At 36.0% G+C, this 21743-nt stretch overlaps 1 protein-coding gene across 4 annotated transcripts in view; it reads left to right on the top strand.

Annotated features, from left to right (window-relative positions):
- Nucleotides 1-20681, top strand: part of map2k5 (mitogen-activated protein kinase kinase 5) — a 38574-nt gene extending 17893 nt beyond the window's left edge. For 2 of the 4 annotated variants that reach the window (XM_077713713.1, XM_077713712.1), the window contains 10 exons: nt 3-51; nt 158-231; nt 1478-1528; nt 1613-1684; nt 2834-2863; nt 8493-8519; nt 8772-8804; nt 10456-10517; nt 10665-10710; nt 19266-20681. In XM_077713713.1, the coding sequence (XP_077569839.1) occupies nt 3-51; nt 158-231; nt 1478-1528; nt 1613-1684; nt 2834-2863; nt 8493-8519; nt 8772-8804; nt 10456-10517; nt 10665-10710; nt 19266-19394 (573 nt within the window). In that variant the 3' untranslated portion in view covers nt 19395-20681. Of the gene's footprint in view, nt 1-2; nt 52-157; nt 232-1477; nt 1529-1612; nt 1685-2833; nt 2864-4972; nt 5211-8492; nt 8520-8771; nt 8805-10455; nt 10518-10664; nt 10711-19265 lie in introns of those variants that run through there. The other 2 variants (XR_013325915.1, XM_077713714.1) reach the window with 2 other exon arrangements.
- Nucleotides 20682-21743: the final 1062 nt, after the last annotated feature.

The following is a 21743-nucleotide window of genomic DNA, read 5'->3' as shown; positions in this document are numbered from 1 at the left end:
AGGTAGTGAAAGGCCTAACTTATCTTTGGAGCTTAAAGGTACTACACAGAGGTGAGTATAGTCGTATGGGCTTCATCCTAATGAAAGAAGATGAGTTTCTTAAGATCACTCTCAGATTGCTTATGTTGCAGTTCTATCAAGTAGTTTGTCTCTGCAGATGTCAAGCCCTCCAATATGTTGGTGAACACCCGAGGACAAGTCAAGCTATGCGACTTCGGTGTCAGCACTCAGGTAAATTAATTTGTTTGTTGAATGTTCGATAGCGTTTGTTTTCTGATTGTGGGCAAGGTAATCAGGGTAAGAGAGAGAAATACATGTTTCTACTGCGTAAAGTACTTTGTGCATATGGTCAATCTGTAAAAATTACATTAGTTTTAGACCCAGTGCTTTGCCAATGCTCTATCTCATATATTCATGTTACCTCAAATCCAATGTCCCCCACCCTTGGAAAAATTTGGTATAATTATGGCCACACAAATGTTGATCCTCATTTACATGCATTCAAACTGAGGTGGAGAATGCGTGGGCTGCACACCACCCTTGTCATTGTGTGCGTGTTTGTGCCATTGTTTCTTCTCTCTATAAGAAAAGTAAGCAATATTTATATTTGTGATGTAAGCATATTGGAATTTTCCCTGTTTCCACTCCAAATTTCAGTTCACTTTTTTTTACAAAAAAAGTTATTGGTTTTTACTTTTTGTTTTAAATTAAAAATTCAAGTCAGTTTCAAGGTCATATTCCATATAGATAACTACTAAAATCACCATTTAAAGCGTTTTTTCTGTACTCAAACTCATTTATTATATATTTTCTCAATCATATAGATTTGCTTAAAAATGTAAAAACGGTCTTAATTGCAATCTGCGTAGTCATTTCCATTGCAAATGGTCACTTCTCATCCTAGTTGTTGCTATTTGTCAGCCCTTGAACATCACTTAGTTCACCTTAGCGGGAATAGTGTGTGAAAGTATTACAGTCTAAAAAAAAGATCATAAACTCCTAATGTAAATCTTATTATTAAAATTATTGCTATATGTGTATTGTACTGGACATGTACATATGTCCACAAATTTGAGTGAAAATCATTGTGTGGAATCCAGCTTATTGAGATGGTTGTTCTGATAATTTCAGATATTTAATTGGCCATGATTAGATCTGTCCAGATATATTTCTTAAAAACTGATGGTAAAATTATCACTGAAACAGCTACGATGAAATATTTTAGAGATAAATTCAGGAGAGCTGACTTGTTTTGATATATCTAAAGGAGAGGCGGTGATGGTATTGGCAAAAGTGAATTGATGTTGGAGGTGGATGTATGGGGTGATGGAAGATGTGAGGGCAAATGTTGTTAGAAAGCAGGATGCATGAGAAAATCTTAAATGAAAAATGACACTTTATGGCAAGAGAATTTCTCATTCCTAAATTAAAAATGGTTATTGATGGCCCGATACCTGAACATATTTCTTTTTTACAGTTGGTGAATTCAATTGCCAAAACATATGTGGGAACTAATGCATACATGGCAGTAAGTAAACTCAAGTTTTACATTTCTCTGATTATGTGCTTATTAACAATTGAATGACTATAGAATTTTTACATTTTTACACAGCCAGAGCGAATATCAGGGGAACAGTATGGTATCCATGCAGATGTCTGGAGTGTTGGTATCTCATTCATGGAGGTAAGACAACATATTGTCTGAGTATGATATTCATAGGCTAGATGTGTTTGTGGGTGTGTGTAGGGGGGGCCTGGGGGGTTTATGTGATGTGTTTGCGTGCCTTGAGTCGAGTGAGAGCTGATGATGATTCAATGTTCATTGCTCCCCAAGGTCTTGGTAAAGTGCCTGATAGACATTGTGTTTTCAGATATCATTAAAATTTCACTATCCCACTCTTGTCACTTGTTAGCTCACTCCTGCTATTGATTTTCAATCAGTTTATGGCGACAATAGTACAAATGATTTGTGCTTCTGTCTCAGCATTTGCCTTGATATAGTTTAATATCAATCTTAGGCGTTTAATGGTCTAATGAGTTAATGGAAAATGAGCTATGTCAAATTTATTGACATTACCTCTGTGTAATGGTTTTGTTCAAGCTTATGTGACTTATCTCCTTTTATTCAATTTGTCTTATTTATGCATTAAGTTAGCTTTATCTGAATTACTACCAGGCTTTCTTCGTTTAGATTGATCTTTGCCAATAATTATTTTATTTCAATTAATAAAATCTCCATAGATTAAATGACTAGCCAAATGTCAGCGCAAACCCCATTCATTACAATTTGCAATATTAAAATCCTAACAATAACAGTGTTTTTATTAGTTCCACTCCCGTACTATATCCAAATGTCTTTTTGCCAATTTGAATAAGGCAATCCGCAAATTATAATCATATAAAAAGGTGATTTCAACTAAGCAGAAAAAAACACACTGGAAAAACATCTTTACGCAAGGGAGATGCGGTGATATGCTCATATCTCAAATTTGTCTTGTATCTCAAGGCAAATATTTGCTCCAAATTTTCCTCATAACTCAAATTTCCTGGGGCACTCGCATGTCAAAGTATTACTGTAGTTCACTAGCCTGTAAAATTCTCCAAATTAGACACGTAAAGCGCTCATTTACGGCTTGACGTCCGAAAATTAGGTAAGGTAATACAGATAATTCTGTAGGTCTGTGAAAGTGTATGTAAATAAAAGATAATACAGACATGTCGAAAGAAGTGAAACAACTTTAAAAATGACTTGGGTGCTCTGTCAATGTATTGTTTTTTACTTATTTAATAGAAAATAAATAATCAGTTTATACATTTTCTGTTCTTCACACAGCTGGCCCTCGGAATGTTTCCTTATCCACAGGTGAGTTTTCATTCCACTTTCTGTGGATTTAAGGATTTTTTTTGAAAAAATGGGATTTATCAATATACTTAATTCACTGGTTTGTGTATAGTAATATTCATATAAAGGATAGTATAACCTGTTTCGACACGTAATAGGTGTTTGCATTATCTCATTTGAAATATTTAGAAGTAGTTGATGTACAGGTAGGTGTTTTTTTTCTGCTTGGCATTGCTGCCTGTCACACCTCCTACAGTGCCCTCGGAAGTATTAAAAATATAATCCATTAAGGCCGCCTTTCCAAGGATAATGCACTTGCCGATAAATACAGATGGAAAACGCTTACACACAACTCTACATAATACTTTTTTTTTCAGAGGTTGGCAAATTGAGTGAAACACTATCTTTGATTTCAGTGCAGTATTTTTGGTGTACATTACATTACCCTTAGTCTTGCTCATATGTAATTGCCGACCACAGAAGTGACTTCCCAATCTCATCAAGTCTTAATTAGCCCTTCAAATGGGTTTATCTCACTAATCTCTAGTTGAGCAATCAGATTTTGGTTACCTCAGCTTCCATTCCAGGACTCTGCACAAAATTAGAGTCTATCCTTTTTGTGCAAAGTGGTGTTTTTCAGCTTTGCTTTGATTTTGTAATAATGATAATGAAAATACAGGAATTTCATGGGAACAAAGGTTGCTTAATAGCATTCAGATTTCTTTTGAATTTATGTTTTCTGTTTCCTTCCTATTTTCTCTTGACCTTCAAGTAAGGATTTTATCCTTTTTCTCCCTGTTGCATTTCAGTGTTTTCTAGAGTCTAACTAGAGATGAACTGACATGGGTTTTTCAGGGTCGTTACCAATTATCAGTAGTTAGAGGAGGCTAATAACCCATATTGGGAGCAGATATTCATTTGCAGTATTTTTTTTAAAATTGGGGTAAAAGATTGAATAATACTAGCAGCACTGGACTTAAATAGACTATTAGATCTTTCAGAAATATGTGTTGATATAGTAAAGGCATGACCAAGTCAAAATTATCTCTTGTACCCATATATTTATTAAGAAATAGATTGAGGATTCTTACATTTTATGTTGACGTATGTTGCATAACCACCAATGTACAACTTTATTTGTATAGTGTTCATTTTTTTATGAGCGTTAACACACCGGCGCTGTGAGAGAGAGAGCTGTTTTCATGCTCTTAAACTCTTCAAATTTGCGTTATTAACTGTATATGTGTACATATGTGTGTGTTGTGTGGATGGGGGGGGGGGGGGGGGTCTGTGGGATGTGGGCCGAATCTATTCATCGTCCTGGCAAGTCTCTTGTTATGTTCAAGATAAAAGATCCCTTAACGATCAGCTGTGGCAGGCTGTTTCTGATTGGCGTGGCTGTGAATTGAGCATGAGACAGCAGGCAGGAGAGAAGAGGCACGGCTGCATTTGGGCCGATATAACCCCGGTTTAAATCTTCGTTCATATCAGCCAGTCGGATTAAAAAAGACCAATTGCGATATATACGTAAAATTTTCAAATATAATACGTCTATTTATGACTGATAATCGCTGGATCTATAGTACTAACCAAAAATTACTTATCATAATACATCATGATTACTTTTAAAGCATATCTTATTATAGCTCTGTACTACTTGAGGAAACGTCCGGAAGATCCAAGCCACAGACTTTGTGCTCCTAATGGGACATTTAGGTGGTTCCAAAATGGACATTTAAAGATGAAGACAATACTGCATTCGCCAGCCAGGGATTTTGACTTTGAAATAACAATCATAATTCGATAAAACTTGTAAAATTCACCAGAAACATCAACATTTTAAAACTCGCCAATATGGATTGGTGTCATATAACCAGATCCTATACGGATTAATATGTATGTAATTGTCTATTCATACTTGTAATTTGTTAAATGCATGCTTTTTTACTCTGAAATCATTGTGTATATCTTTTATCTTGACATTATTACTAAATACAAAGGCAGAGTGCAGTCATTGCAATTTTACGTTCTTGATCACGCTTGCCAAATGCAGCAATTCTTAAAAGCCTCCAAAAGTCTTAGTGAGTATCTTAGTGTCATGCAGCTTTGTAATCCCTTAATTTTTCTCAGCCTCCATATGGTACTGCAGACCGATCACCGACAGGGTGTTGCAATGTGAGCTGGCAAAGAGTGCTTGGATCTAGCGAGTTAGGCACAGTGAGCCAAAGTCCTCAGGCCTAAGCTGTCATTTTTAGAGATCTTGGCGCAGCTGTACTACACCTTGAATGGACCAGACAGACTGTGGTTGAGTTTTTTTTATTTTTAGTCTGTGCTGTAGTCTAATAAAAACCCCACACCAGTGATTTTACATCAGTTTCTTTGGAATATTTTCAACTTCCAAAAAGCTAAAAATGGACTCAAAGCACTAATCCAATTCTTTAGAAGGAGCGTGTTTCTGAGTCTTTTTCTTGTTTAGAAGTACAGTATTTTCCTGTATTAAATTATCAATACACATTATTATCTGTAGATTTTGCATCACCCATTTTAAACTTTGAATTCCCGTCTTTTGTATAACACATAAAACATTGAATTAAATTAACAGATACATGAATCAATTCCAAAATATTTCATAAAGGCACAAATGTCAACTGATACTCATTTTCGACAAGTCACCGCTGACCAAGGAGGTGCAGCTAATATGAGATGGCGTAAAGATAGACAAAAAAAGACACTCCACCATACAAAAATCTCCTAATATATCACTGATATAAAGCATATAAAGTCATTTTCATCCAGGTTTTATCAACAGGAATGAAATAAACACAAAACAAGTATTTCAATATCTAATTTTGCACACCGACCTTACGTTGCCAAAAGTCCAAGCTCGCAGACCCCGAACAACCTTTAGATAAAGTGGTATAAAAAAATAAGTAATGTATCGATTTAATTCTCTTCATTTTAGGACTTTTTCTCCCAAGATTACCTCATTGTCTTAAATATTACGCTAACAGCATGGTCACACGAACTTTACACTTCCAAAAGTCAAGAACTTTAGGCTAAAGTTACAGAATAAGCAACAAAATAACTTTAACCTTGTAATACAGTGGTACCCCTACTTATGAAATCATTTGGTTCCTGAACTTGTTTCATAACTTAGATTGTCCGTAAATAAGGCAGTATTTTCCATGTAAATTATTTAATTCTTTCCACGGTACCTTTTAATCACAAAGTGTCCCAATTTAGTGTGAAATATGTGATAAACTGAGTAAATTTTAAGAAAATTATGAGAAAATGATTTATTAATGTATTATAATGAACAACAAGCATGCAAAAAAAATCTAATCATGTAGATGCATAAGTGAAGAAGAAAATCCATCAAACTGACTTCATGGCATCTTTAGTAGACCATAGTATTGAGCTGTAATATGTATGAAGGTTTCTCAGAAGAGAGTATCAAAAATTGTTGTTGGAGGGGGAAATAAAAATGAAAAAAAATTATAAGAAATTATTTGCAGCATTATATAGAAAGGAGGAGGATAAGGAAATAGCATTATTTTCCTACTTACCAGTTGGCTTTGTTGGGTCAAAGATACTCTGTACCCCTGTGTTCCTATCCAAGATAGAGTTAACTATCTTGAGAAAAGAAAGTATAGAGATTTCTTTTGATTCGTGGTTAAGCTCCCCCATACAAAAATAAGTGTTTGGTTATGCTTGAATTGGTTTGTGTTCCACAATACAATTTCAACCTCTGAAGCAGAATGCAATTTGGTCCATTTAATTATTTCAGGGCAAATTACTTTTACATTGCTGCCTTTAATGTGTTTGATTCAGGCAAAAGTGGATATGGAGGCAGTTTAAGAGTCTCTTGATATTTTCCTTGTGTGGGAACCTGTATTTAATTGAGTGAATCAATAAGTGCTGTAATACACTGTCAAAAGAGTTGCGTAGGAAACATTATTATATTCGGCAGACATTAGCTCTGCCTTGATATTGAAAAGGCCTTTGTTCAGTTAATACAAGTGTTTGTTTATGGGAACTTTTTCTTCTAGTAAGGTAACCATTTAAATGGAATATAAAATGATTATTTTTTTTCTTATTTATTCATCTTTCATTCATTCATCTTGCATACCGCACATCCTCGTAAGGGTTGCAGGTTTTTCCTGGAGCCTATCCCAGTTCAGATCAGAAAAAAGGCAGACGAGACCCTAAACTGGTCGCCAGCTGTAGGGCACACAGAGAGACAGATGACCATTCGCACTCACAATCATAATATTACCAGCAGTAATCAAGCCCACTCATACACACACCGGAATCAGGCGGCGTCCTGCTAGATTTATTTATTTTTATCATTCACTCTAAGTAACTTTCTTGCGTTTAGGCCAAAGAAATGAAACTTTGTTTTTTTGTTTTATTTTATAACTGTCTTGTGGGATCCTCTTTTTTTTTATAAGCTTCTATGCTTTTTGACATTCTTTTTCTCGTTCATCCATTCATTCATTTTCTGAACCGCTTTAGCCTCACAAGGGTTGCTGGACCCTATCCCAGCTGACTATTGGCGCAAGGTGGGGGCCACCCTGAAATGGTGGCTAGCCAATCGCAGTTTTGTTTTTTCTTCTTTTCCAAATCTCTCATGTGGAGTGCTGAGGGTTTAATATGAAAAGTCAGTCTTCGCTATGTAATCATATCTTCTTTTACCAAAGTTGAAATTGTAGTAGTCTTAAGAAGATCACAAACTATAAGAAATAGTATTCGTTTTTCATGTTGAGAGGTCTACCACCATAGTCGGCATCATCCATATTAGCTTTGCCCGCCTTTCATTCGCAACTTAAATAAGCTCGGTGCTGTTCACCGACAAGCTTTTAGCTTGTTACCAATTCTAGCTGCCCCTATGTTAACAGGGTGTTCCTAACAGACTGCAGTTTACTTACCCTCATGAGTAATTATTACCGTAGAAATGTACTGTAGATTTAAAGTATTATAATTGTGAATGCGAAGCTGACCGTAGAAGAGAAAAGGCTAAGATTAAAAGCACTACTAAAAGAAGGGAAATAGTGTAGGTACATTACCATGATAGAGATGTGCAGTGTATATGCAAGTTACTTTGAAAAAATATGTTTTAGACAAGGTTTTCCTATGCTTTATGATACATTTGCAATCATTTAAATTTTTTATACCATTGTCCTCACTATATAATAATTTATGCAGGCTGCATTTTGGAAGAGTACATTTCTTTCTTTCCTAAAGTACAATTGTATTCTGAATCCAAACATATCTGACACTAAGATCGTGGATTTGAGTTTGTCTGTGTTAAAGATTGGCGTTTCGAACATGCTCATTTTGACATCTGGTCATGCCGTTTGCAGCAATTATTGTACATCTTAGTACCTCAGGATAACCTGCAGGGCAAGAATAAAGTGCTACTCTGAGAATTCACATTAGTGGATCTTTTATCCCCATTTTCCCAAATGAACGCAAGGCTGTTAACAATTGTGTGTTTTCATTATGTAAATGGTTTTATGCATACCCACAAATTGCCACCAGTAAAGCTATAATTTTCTTCTAGTGATCATAATGTGTCCAAGTGGATTGTCTTGATTATGATATGCTAATTACATGTTGCCATATCACCCGTTTCTGGTTTGTCTCACAGATTCAGAAAAACCAAGGGTCTTTGATGGTAAGTTTTATTGTTGCTCGCCATTTCTTTGTGAAAACTATCAGCAAGGTCTTTGCTCATCCTTAAACTGTTGAATGATTTAAATATTGCTATTTATGTTTGCATGAAATAAAGCTTAAACAGAGGAGGAGCTTTATATGGCTTTGTCTTGTGTTTCTGCACGTAATTTATCTCAGAAATTCAATCCAAACTCTGGTTTTGCACATTGTCAAGAACATCCGCAGTAGCTAACGTCTATTTCCAATCTCTCAGCCTCTTCAGTTACTGCAATGCATCGTTGATGAGGTGAGTCGTCGTCTTTTGTGCTTTTGCATCTAAAGTCAGTCCTAATGGACCAGAAAGCTTATATTTTGTTTCCTAATGAAGCAAACCACTCGGGCAGCTTAGCTCCCCACTCACTCAGCCTTTCACCAAAAGCAACTGCCTAAGGCAATACAATAAAACTCAATATATATTTGCAGATTTTTATGGCGGACTATTCATTTAAAAATGTTACACACAACTCTGCTGAATAGTATTATACAAAGTCAGCATCACATTGGAGTAGATTAAAAAAATCAGAATCCCAAAGCGCTGGACTTGTGATATTATAATATTTCAAATCCAGCTTTTCTCCAATTTTAACCCAAAACAACATAGATGGTCATCAAACATGCCACATTGCAAATTAAACTCATGATTTTATTACGTTGTTACAAACAATGAAAAGGTAAAGCATTGATATTCCGCTTCCAATTCATCATTTGAAAGAGGTTCTGTTCATGTTGTATTTTGATTGAAACAATGAAATTGTCCTGTTCTTCATGTTGAGTCATGGGGATCTATCGAAAATGTTGATACCTTGAAGGAGAGCTTCTCTGTAGTTGGTCCTACCATCTGCCTACTGTCTGTTCTCATTATTGCACCTCTTTCTGTTCGAGACAAAGCAAGCAGCTCCACTGATAAAGAACTCCCTCTTTATTTTCAAGCCTGTAATTACTGTTCTAATTTTGCCTAATAATTGCTGGCAATGGCATGTATATTTACTCGTAGCCTTTTACCCTTTAAGTGTTTGTTCTCACATAGTGGAATCATGTTGACAAGAGGCAGAGGGATAATTCACATGGATGAACCACTTTCATCAGCTGTTTTTCTCTGCCATTTTCTGTTGCCACATCAAAGCTGCAACAGCCTTCCTCACAGCTGTATAAATGAATACATAATTACATTACAAAATAATCTGTCGTGTATGTTAAGGAGCACTTTTCATATTTTTTTTACGTTACTATTTTATTTGTACTCACATTAAAAGATTATATTTGAGTAAATACAAATACAAATTCGGAATTTGTCACTTTTTTTGGCCCAATCTGAATTTCAACCCCTAATATCAGTAACCATTAGATGCCAAACAAACCTCATGTGAACACTGGATTTTTCTTGTTGACACAATGACACCCCTATTTCTAAAACAAATCTGGGTGCTTGACCTTTTCCTACATGGGAAAACAAGTACCTGCAGAATTTTGACAATAATGGATAATTGGATTTATATTGCACTTTTTGACACCCCCATAGACGCATTACATTGTATTAGATTATTCACTTACATTCACCCCCCCAAAAACGCACATTTATGCACATGCCTGATGCCCTGGGAGGTGCTGCCAACCCATTGGGAGCAAATTAGGGTTAAGTGTTTTACCCAACGACACGTTGAATATGGGTGGTCACAGCCAGGAATTGAACTGCCGACCTAATGGACCTAGGAAGACTGAGATTATCAACCTCATAATTTAATCCACTCTCTTTTCACACAGTCAATCTATTTTGTGCCTTTTATGTCTAAGCAAATGGAAAGCAATTTCGTTCAAACATCTTTTTCACTCATTGGCATTTTGCAGAAAATAAGAAATCAGCATTAATGGAAATGACCACTCTTCTCCTTCCTTTAAAGGATCCTCCAGTCCTTCCTGTAGGACAGTTCAGCAAGATGTTTGTTCACTTTATCACTCAGTGGTAAGTCTAAAGTTTTGTTGCCTAAAGGCATTCACTACTTTTTAATAATCTGACACACACAATCATGCTTGACAAGATGCATTTGTAGATAGTCCTCGTGTACATTTCTTGTATAAAGTAAATACTGACTGCCTACCTGTTTTGCAGTATGAAAAGACAACCTAAAGAGAGACCTGCGCCCAATAACTTAATGGTAGGTTATGTCAATTTATTAAGCACCTGTAATCTTAAAAATAATACAATTAATTGTTTTGCATGAAGTGTTATGATATTTCCACACTCAGGTTAAAATCAAGTGAACTCACTTTTTTTCCGCTTGAATAGCTATGGTTATGTCAATAATTGCACTTTTTGTGAAGTTGCTGCATTCTCAGTCCAGGACTGTAATTTGTATATGTAACAAATCGGTACATTTTGCACATGTTTTGTTTTTGTAAAAAAAAAAAAAAAAAAATGTTACTTGCCTTCACTGCAAAAAATAGAAGCTCTTATACGAGCATTACAAATTGCATTATTGTTTGTATGCTTCAAGGCCAAGGACCATCGACAGTTAGGTCCTGCGAGAGTTATGAGGTGAATTTTTACATTGTGAGGACAGAACATTGAAAGGTGTAAATGTGGAGCTGTGAACAGTGTTTTTCAGTCTCACACCATATCGGGGGCTAAAGGGAAATCACAGTCTGACACTCAGTGGAAGTGTGTCTCATGACAAATACTGCGTTTTTAACAGTCAATTTTAAGCAGAGCTCAATCCAAGTGTATTTATTCTGGTCAGTTTAGCATAATTTGACCTAATGTCACTCTTTCACCAATCGCTTCAGGGTTCCCCCTAAGGTACTTCTCCAAAAGACCGACAAATAACTGCAACCCCAACATTTTTTCCCTAGAAAAAAAATCAATGTAGTCCAAGAATTTTAATACTAGGAATTACTCTCGACTCTCAATTAGCCTTCAAACGGCAGATAAAAACACGCTAAATACAATTTAATTCCATTTTTCCAATTTTGGATTCATTACAAACTAACTAACACCTGAGTCAGTAAAATTATATTTTGACACAATGATCATATCACACACAACTTACTGCCTCACAAGTTGGTCATTGAACTGCTTAACAACACTAAAACCAATTGAAACCATTTATATATAAGCAGGCTTTGAAAATATTGGACAGAATGGCAAAAACACGCCACCACTGTCATATACTAGATATAAGAAACAACAAATGCCTGAGCTGGAAAAAGACTGTTAAATGAGCAGATGCCACCTTAGTCTACAAAATCTTCCAACCCAAAGCCCCTCCTCCATTGCAATGTTTTGTACAAAAACTTCAGGTACATTTTAATGATTAGTTATATTATTTTGTAAATATTATATTCTTGCAATTATGACATATGATTTCCATGTCTTTATTATCATTAACTTTATATTTAGACATTCTATATTCAAATGAGGAAAAATCATCAAATGTTTTTATAAAAAACATCCATTAAAAATTATGGGGTGTAAAAAGTATATTTTATATTATATGTGTGTGTATATATATATATATATATATATATATATATATATATATATATATATATATATATATATATATATATATATATATATATATATATATATATATATATATATATATATATATATATATATATATATATATATATTATATATATATATTTATATATATACACACACGCACCCACACACACACACACATTTTTTGTTTTGTTTTTGCTTTCATCCCAATAATTTTCCCCATCATCTTCTTTTCCCTTACCTGTATTTTAGTCCTCCTTGAGGCATTTTATTTAATTCTACTCGCTATGAGTCCCGAGATATAAGGTCATGGATGCATGCCTTTGTAATGCCAGCCTACTGATTGTCTTTCTTTTTCTCTTCTCCACCTCATTCTCTCTGTCTTCCACATTTCACCACTCTCCTGAGTCCATTAAAACACTTTTACCTATTCTATCTGTATGTTAATGGGCTAAACATCATCGACCTGTTTTGCTTCTGCTAGCGTTTGCCTTTTATGGTACCTACTCCTTTCTACTGGTAGGCAAACTTGTCAAATAATATTACTTTAGGTATGGTGAGATTATTAACATACCTAAGTAATAGTTGTGCATTTTGTTTATCCGAGGACCAGAATTTATACATTTGGGCTTGCATTAAAAATGACCTATAATTATTTTCAAAATGTATTATTTGAAGTGGAAAATCTTAGAACTTGTGGACTGAAATGTGAAAACTTGTGGTGAAGTTGCTTTCCCTTGATGCCCCACGTCAGTTCACCACTCCCAAGTCCAGTGTTGCAGCTTGGCTGCAGTATTCCTTTTTTTGGTGCAAATTTGGGAAACATTACTTCATCTATTGGACAGTGTATTCCCACAATTGTGTCTTTAAAGCACCTACAAGAAAATTCTCTTGGTAAAAAAAATTATCTAGTCGAGGTTATTTTGGATTTCCTGACGAGAGGAAATAAACGGTGAAAGTGCTGGTCCACAACTCAGGATTCTAACACAAAAAATGGTCAATACAAAAATTAAAAATAAACGGGGAAGCACGCACACCGATGAAGAGGCAAAAACATGACTTGCGTTAAGGAGACCAGACGGAACACAAGGTAGACAAGGTATTCAAGGTTATACTCCTACAAAAGCCGGACAAGGGTTCGTATCACAAAATAAAAAGAGCTGACCAGGAGAGGAAAGGGAAACCAGGAGGAACACAAGGGGCGAAAAATACACCCAATCATCCAGCCAAGATGTTACTCACTTGAGTAAACTTTCCACTTTTCTTTCACCAGGAGCTTATCTTGTAGAATGGCAGGATAATCATCTGTCCTGTGAGAGTCCATTTTTCTAAGCAGAATATCTTATTCCTCCTCCTCCTTAGTTTTCTTATTGTGGATTAATATTTTGTTAAATATCAGACTTAAATGGTCTACAATATATTATCTAAGTGCTTAGTTGCAATTTACAAAGGCCATAAAACAAGTGCAACGATCCATCAGTTGCATTTGATTGGGATTTGACTGGCATGTCATTGCTCCCTCCTTCTCACCCTCATCATCCCTCGTTCCCAAGCCAGTAGCCTTCATACAGCCTTTTAGCACCCTTGTCAATGCAGACCCAATTCTGTTTCTCTATTCAAAGGCGTGCAGAGAGACATATTCAACCCGAGAGACACCAGATGAGCCCCTCTGTTATTCACAAAGGAATCCTTACCATGTCTGTCCATCAGCAAATTAACACATACAAGCTGTGTTAAAATACAGTATTGTATATAATACGGATTTTGCTCAAGATCTGTGGGAAAAAAAACAATTAGGATCTGTTTTCTTAGTTATCCATCTCGTAAAACGTGCTATCACACCAATACATAGCAGCCATAGAAAACAAGGAGGCTCTCAATCAATCATTGTATTTTTATTGATTGCCATTCAAGTTCGTATTTATATTTTTCCACCCTTTCTTACAATAACCCTGTCTTCATTTCTTTGTCAGCCTATAAATAAGATAATTAAATGATGTATTAATATATATTGATGAAGCATCATGTATACATAGTTGGCGGGGTTTAATCGAAGAATCAATATCATTTTGAGAAATGTGACTCAATATCGGAATGGGTGTCAATCCCTTACTCTGGAGCCAGCCGACAGTAGTTAGTACATCAACATCCAGATTAGGTTTGCCTTTTCTTTTTGTATGCCTAACATGAACTGTGGCACTCAATTTCCAAATCCTAATTTCTTCCCATTGTGCTACCACTGCCCTATTCTGAGGGTTACTGTCAATAGATAGTTAAATGTGGAAACTCTACATTTAATTTTAAGAAATATTCTTTTTGGTTTCATTTATTTATAGATTTCCAAAGCATTCTGTGGTGTGTAGTCTAGAGTTAAAAAAATAAGTTATATAAGCTAAACCCTAGCCACACCAACGAGTCTTTAAATGGTTCTATGTTTTTTTCCTGAGTAGCAGCATCCAACGGTTTGAACACATTCTAAGATATCTTCTTACTCTTTCTTCTACTTCACAAGGTCAACATATCATTGCACCTCATATGGGTTCCCCATTTCTGTTGTGAGATCTCTTCTGTCCACCAAGAACTAAACTGTCAGCACCTTCACTCCAAAATGCTTTCACGTTTGACCCATGGGTTTTTGTTGACAAATATCCCATTCACACATACCACTGCTGTGCTGCAATATGGCACTGAGGCATAGTCAGTCAATCCATTAGGACGTTCAAGTACAAAGACCATACTCAACTTTTTTTTATAGTTGTTTTTGGTTATGTAGAGGCCCTTGGCTTTATGCTACGGTTCTGGAGCAAAATCTCTGCTCCGGCGACATAGATGCCACCTGATTATATTGGCACAAACTAGTCAGTATGAATTTTCTGTGGTAAAGGACTACTAGAATTTGTGTGTAGTATTTCATCAAACATTTGTATCCAAAACACTGTGGTGTTCAGAAAGGTATTTTCACTAACCACACAGGGAAGAAACAACAACATGTTGTTGACCACATCAAATCATCGTTATTGTAAAATGAAGTCATGGTGTTTGAAAAACCTTAAATCAAACACTAAATTGATTATTAATCGTGGCAACATGGGATCGATACCCACCTAGCGGCGGTGTGTTTGTAAGTAAGAATGGTTCTTTTCTGTGTTTGCTCTATCACTGACTAGGAGCCAGTTTAGTAGTAGTTGTACTCCAGCTTTTACTCAAAGTTAGCTGGCAGTTACCTGTCAAGCATACTAAGTGGTGTTTAAAGATGGATGGACCTATCATCCTCTTTTTCATCATTTACAAAAAATTGGCACCACCATTTTGTTGCCAGTATATGGCATTTAACATTTGAAGTAAAAGTTGATCCATCAATTTGTAGCCTTTATTTTAATTTGTTTTCTCATTGCTTATGATGAGCCTGCTTCAAACACAAGTCTGCTCAAACACAATTCTACAATGGCTTAAAATGAAAGTTTAATATGAAAGCCAACAACACCGGCAGGCTAAGCCTAGTGTTTCCAGTACCCATCTCAATGTTAGCAGTTCTTCAATGGGCACACACGTCATTTGTCACTTGATCAAAGCAATCTTCAAGAAAATGTTTCAATCAAAACAACAATAGCCTACTTACCGGCTGGTCACTTTCTTTAATTTGCTAAATCCTCTCATTGCACTTGTGGGTCGAAGGGGCAAAAAACAGAGGCTTATATTTAGTGTTCATGTTGGACCAATTTCCGACACAAATATGAACTGTTTATATGAAATATTGGAAATTCTTGGTAAAAACAACTAAACCTGACCCCTGTAGGAATGAAACCGAATCTTCCGCTACATCACTTCCGATAACTGCCTGGCTGTCTAGCCAGCAGCCAAATTGAATTAAAACTGTGGTTTGCACCCTTTTTCTTTACAAACAAAAGCACTATGGGATGTGGCTTAGGAAAGTCCATCAAGTCATCAAATTCAGCACAGAAGTCCCTGAGGTGATAGTGCGTCTTTAACACTTTCCTGTCAGGTTACACGAGTAGTTTGTGTTTTCGCCCATTGTTGTTGCTGTTAAACTGTGGTATCAGCTTTTAACTGTGCTCTCACCACTTTTTGGTTCTGATGTCACTGTATTTTCATATATTATGAAATACAGTGCAACACTTATGTATAATACCAGTAGACACTGCTTACCTTACCGAGTTAAAAAAATAAAATAAAAAAAACTTTAATCTTTTATCCTTCCAGCTCCTTTTTTGAGAAAGAGTAGCATAACAGATAAGGGTATTCTCCACATAGGGACACCCACACATGAACTCTACCCTGTCACCCATGCACACACACCCACATACACATTTGATGCTAGTAACCCCTGATGCCCATTAGAAGAACAAAGACAATTTATGTGGCTTCTCACTCCTTCAGAGCTCTGAAGTTTATCTGGTATTTTAGCATGTAACATGTAATATTAACATTTCTTGGTGTGTATTTTGCTGTGGGTGCTTTTCAACCCAGTGTTTTATTGCCCATCAACATGAAAAAATACCATTTACGTCCTGTAACTTTGGCACTAAAGAGCACATCTGACTATTATCTGCAGAACAGCTCCAATTTCGTAAAATATTAGAACGAAAGAAACACGCTGCACCTGACTAAGATCTGCTTTTCAGATGTGGAAATGTTGGAAAACACATTCATACATTAGATTGAATAACGTAGATTAAAATAGTTCAAACCTTTATTTCTCATATTTCCCATTATGAAAGATATGTTTAACTTATTTTTTTGGATTCCATTTTCCCAAGTTTGCAGGTCAATTTGCTTTGATAGTGCTTATAGTCCAATTTTTAAGCATTTTGTTCGGTATACAGGTTTTTTTGTGGTTTACGTTGGTTTTTTTTTTGTCATTCAGTTTTTTTCCTTTTATGACTTGTCCTGTGATTGCCCATTGGTTTCAGTTGCTTTTTCTCACCTATGGTATCTCTCCTCCCCACTGCCTCTCGTGTAAACCATTGACAAAGCACGTGGTGACTGACATCACTCTGTGGTAAGCGAGGGGGGCGTCAATCGCGGATCAGACTGACTTTTACCGACACAAGCAGAGAAAAGTGGCTTTCAGCAGGCATGTTTTAGAAACAGGTAGTGGCAGTCCCCAGGTGGTTTCCCTTAGCCCTTAGAGGAGGCCAGCTCCTGCCAATGAGCATGCCTAGAAAAGTGCATCTTGGCTAAACTTTCAGTGGAGGTTGCGGTGTAAAAACGTCACAAGAGAACCAGGTGAGGAGGTCGACTCTTGGAGGGTGAGCAATCTGGCGGAAGTGCTTCCCAGCTTGCTAAAAGGTGAATAGCAGCAGTCGAAGTGTGGTGCTCGTGGGGGGAAAAAAAGTGGCAAAACTAGAAACTGCTCATATGCTGAAAGTATTGTACCAAACCACAGCAAATGCACATGTGGCCTCCATGCCATGACACATTGATTCAGTCATCCTTTCAAAAGGAGGTTTAATACACAGAAAAATGGGCAACTTTCCAAAAGGCTTTCAATTTTTTTTCTTTTTTGATTGACTTATGTTGTTAAAATTTGATGCGATCATCCATTGTAGGGTTTCATTATCTGTCAGTAATAATCATAATATATTACAAGTTTACTCTTGAAATATTTCCCTCTTTATAATCAGTCTACATAAAAATGACAGGTTTACTTGAAGAACACAAAAACTAACTGCTTTGTCTCCACTTGGAAAACATACAAAAGAAAGACTGTGTGCCACCAAAAGAAAATTACTTTAGATAAATAAACATTTATATTTCGTCTTTTAAGTGACGATTCTGACCATGGGCAATAAGATTAACTGCAATGTTTTAGTTTTTAGGAATGCTTTTGGCCGGTTCTTTTAAATGTAGTTGTCACGGGGTCGTATTTTCTAATTGTACAACAAGGCATCACACGTTAAATTCATGGTCTGCTTCGATTGAACTGTCTCATTTACAACTCCCCCCCCCCCCCCTTAACTTTTGACCTCTGACCACACTCATTAGGGAATGTATAGTGGTTTAGATGAGGGTGGCGATTTTTGTCATTCAGACATTGCATATAACATCTGTGTTTATCAACATTAGCACAAAGAGGTTGTCTCGTTTGAATGAAGACATACATTGTGAAATAATACTCTGTTGACGCTCGAGATCTGGAGATCTATTGAAAGAACATAAACACTTTTTGTAAAATGTTCTTTTACTTAACTTCTCTACAGCTTGTCAAGCAGATCAATAAAGCAAATACTCGCAAATCGCCTGAGAGGACGTTATGACAATAAAGTATAATCTGTTCATCATAAATATTTAAGAGCATTGAATTCCGTTTCCATTTCCATTTGATTTGTGGCTATTTTTTTATTGTGTGTTTCCAAGCTGTTAATAGTAAAATTGATCATAAAAGATATTGCATATTAGTATGTATTGGAACCATGGATCAAAAAGAAAAGTGTGTATTTTTTATGTCCTCCTGTTCATTTAAGGATTGATAAGTCATCATGATGGCCCGAGGATGAAGTATTATAAGCATTTAAATGGTTATTTATGGGTTAGCTCAACCAGTTTTGAGTTCTCCTTTCTGCTTTTTGAAATCTAGAAAAGGGAATTGAAGTATTATTGCAATTTATATGCTGGAATTTTTTGTTGGAAGTTTTTCAATATAAAAAAGGGTTACTTTCCTTTTTTTAAAGTATCTTTTTATAAATGTTTTCATGGTAAATTTTGTCAATGCAATATTTCATGTCGCTTAAGTATTTGTGTCGTTTACAAACATATCTTTTTTAAAATAATTTTTAAAACCTTAGAAAATATTTTCCTAGTATTTGCCATTTTGCACATGTAACTGGTGCCAACCAATGGTTTGGGAATGATGCGGTAACTGTTGAACACACAAAGACCCTGACCACAGTGGACTCTTTGAATTCATGCACAATCCTTTGTTAGGCCTCCATTTAGTCTGGAAAAGTGAAATACTATCTCGATGCACTGCAAATCCAAAGTTTAGTAAAATAGTACAATGATAGGTTCATTAATAATGACACTTATATAATTATCAATCACTGCAGGCAGACATCTTAATCAACTATTGACATTTAATTAAATAATAGCATCTCTGGTCAAGATTCCTTAGAAGGGTAGATTCATGAAGACTTCAAGACTTCCTTCAAAGTATTCATAAATCTCTGTGATTTCTTTTGTTTTTAGGATCATACCTTCATCGTGCAATACAATGATGGAAATGCGGAGGTTGTGTCCATGTGGGTTTGCCGCTGTTTGGAAGAGAGGCGGACACAGCTGCCTCAATGTCGTACCATGCGCCATGATGGCCCATGACATTTTGAGATAAGTCCTTGTCCACAGCAACGCTTCAGCGCCATGTACTGTATGTCTGTTTGACTCAACAACCAGTTGCCCGTCACTAGATGTTCAAGTATTGGTGCATCACTTTTTGTGCTGTGACAGGAGCTCACATTTTTTTTGGGACTCAGCATTCATAATGAACAGCCCTCCAGAATAGGTCATCTTCTCGACTCATGCTGGGTGAATGAAGACGACAAAGTGACCGGTGAGCAGAACAAACGATTCTCAATTGTAATGTGCCAAGACTGATTGCTGTTTTGGAACACTGCTAGTGAATCTTAAGGTGTTTGTCTGTGCCGAGTGTGCTCCTCTTCCCAGTGGTGTCATTTGTCGCTTCAGTAACCATAGTTTGTCTCCGTCGCAGAAATAATTCCTGGCTAAAAATACCAATTTATTGCATCTTTAGCAGAATATCAGCCCACGGGAATCCAACTCCTTCAGTGACAGCAATCGGGGTGTGTTAAAACTTTTCAGCTTTAAAACCAAATTATACATTTCGCTGCTCCTTGTGAAAAATGTTTCAAATATAGCACCTATACTATTTACCTACCTATTTAGTACATAACCTAAACTATTGATAAAGAACTTAAAATAGAATAAGTTATCCCAGCAGCACAATTCAATGCCTTTGCCAAAAATATATATTATGTATTTGCCTGACAATCAAAAAATTGCATTTTACACCGACAATCGTTGCCCAAATAGTAACTTAACCAATTGGCTTTCATTGATGACAATTGGTATCTTGTCTTTCCTTTCTCTACTGTTACAGACCTAGTTTCAATCTTTATTTTCAGAGATTGATCTAACCCTGTTTCAAGCATGATTTAGGAATGACAGTCGTTTTAAAAACGCAGGGTTCCTTTTTTAACTCATTGTCTGCCATTACCGATGATAGCCATCCAATCCATTTAAACTACCAGGGTTAGCATTGAATGATTGTTTTAGTGTCACTGACCATAATAGAAGTACAGTCTTTTTCAATGTTATAATAGATTGGACGCTCTTTGCTCTCAACAGCAGCCAATTCGTCAAATTAGCCAACTTCTCTTCCTACAATGTACAGAGGAGAGACCTGCTAGAAATTAAATACAATAATGAAAAAGACCAATCGCTACACCGTTTTTTTTCCTTTCTTTTTTTTTCGCCTAAAATATTGCAGGCTTTAAAACATGTTGTAATATGATTCTGAAAAAATGTAATGTCTATCACATTGCAATGTACTTTCCTTCAAATAAAGCAGATGAGTTTTTCAAGCAACTGTAGGATATTTTTGGGGAATCTCTACTAACATTTAAATTTCGGTTATGACAGCAATTATAAAAACATGATTAGGATTTTCCCCAAAAATCTAGGATAGGCTCCAGCACACCCCGCGACTCTTGTGACGATAAGGCGGTTGGGGAAATGAATGAATGAACGAATGGATGAATGAATTTCCCCTAGAAAATCTGACTTCTGACTAATATTACCCATTTTTATTGGTACAATTTATACTCTGAAGCAACTTAAAGTCCACCCCACCCAAAAAATGTAATTCTAAATTGGCTGGCCACCGTTTCAGGGTGTCACCTGCCTGATGTCCGTAAAGCTGGGATGCACTCTAACACCCCCCGTGACACTTGAGGATAAGCAGTTCACAAAATGAATGAATGCAATGATATTTAGCCCTTATTAAAAACATGAAACAGGTTATGTAAATTGGTGCTTAAAATTTAAAAATGACTAAAACTGTCACACAAGTACAGGGTGATGACCTCATAATACCTTCACTCATTGGCTGACATTTCGTTGCTTTGGCAGGGAGTCACCCAAACTTGTAAGCGACTTGCTGGCCTAAATTCACCTTTAATTTGCATTTTGTAATTAATCTGAGTCAACCTTTACTTATGAATATGGAAAAAGGTAGTTAAACTGCAAATGCCAAAATAGTGGATGCCTTTTATTTTTTTTCTATTTCAGTCAAGGTATATTTATTTCGCCAAGGAGTTAAAATGTATTTGCAGCAAGAAAATATTGGGTGACACCAAACAGTGAAACAGATTATTATTTTACAAGGAGAGCAATTTCAAAGTTATATGTAGCATGTGGTTCACATTCTAAAAAAGTGAGTGAATAGCTTCCACCTAAGCTTGAGAAAACATCCTAAAAGAGCAGTGTAAAACCAAGGTCAATGTTTTGTTTTTACAAACAAAAGGATTAACAACAAGTACTGTATTTTCTGCACTATAAAGTGCACAGGATTATCAGATACACGTTTAATGAATGGCCTATCCCAGTGATGGGCAAACTATTCCAGAAAGGGCCAACAACAAGTACCGT

Source organism: Stigmatopora nigra, chromosome 3 (assembly GCF_051989575.1).
Source record: "Stigmatopora nigra isolate UIUO_SnigA chromosome 3, RoL_Snig_1.1, whole genome shotgun sequence".
NCBI classification, from domain to species: domain Eukaryota; kingdom Metazoa; phylum Chordata; class Actinopteri; order Syngnathiformes; family Syngnathidae; genus Stigmatopora; species Stigmatopora nigra.
This window is presented reverse-complemented; position numbering and strand designations above follow the sequence as displayed.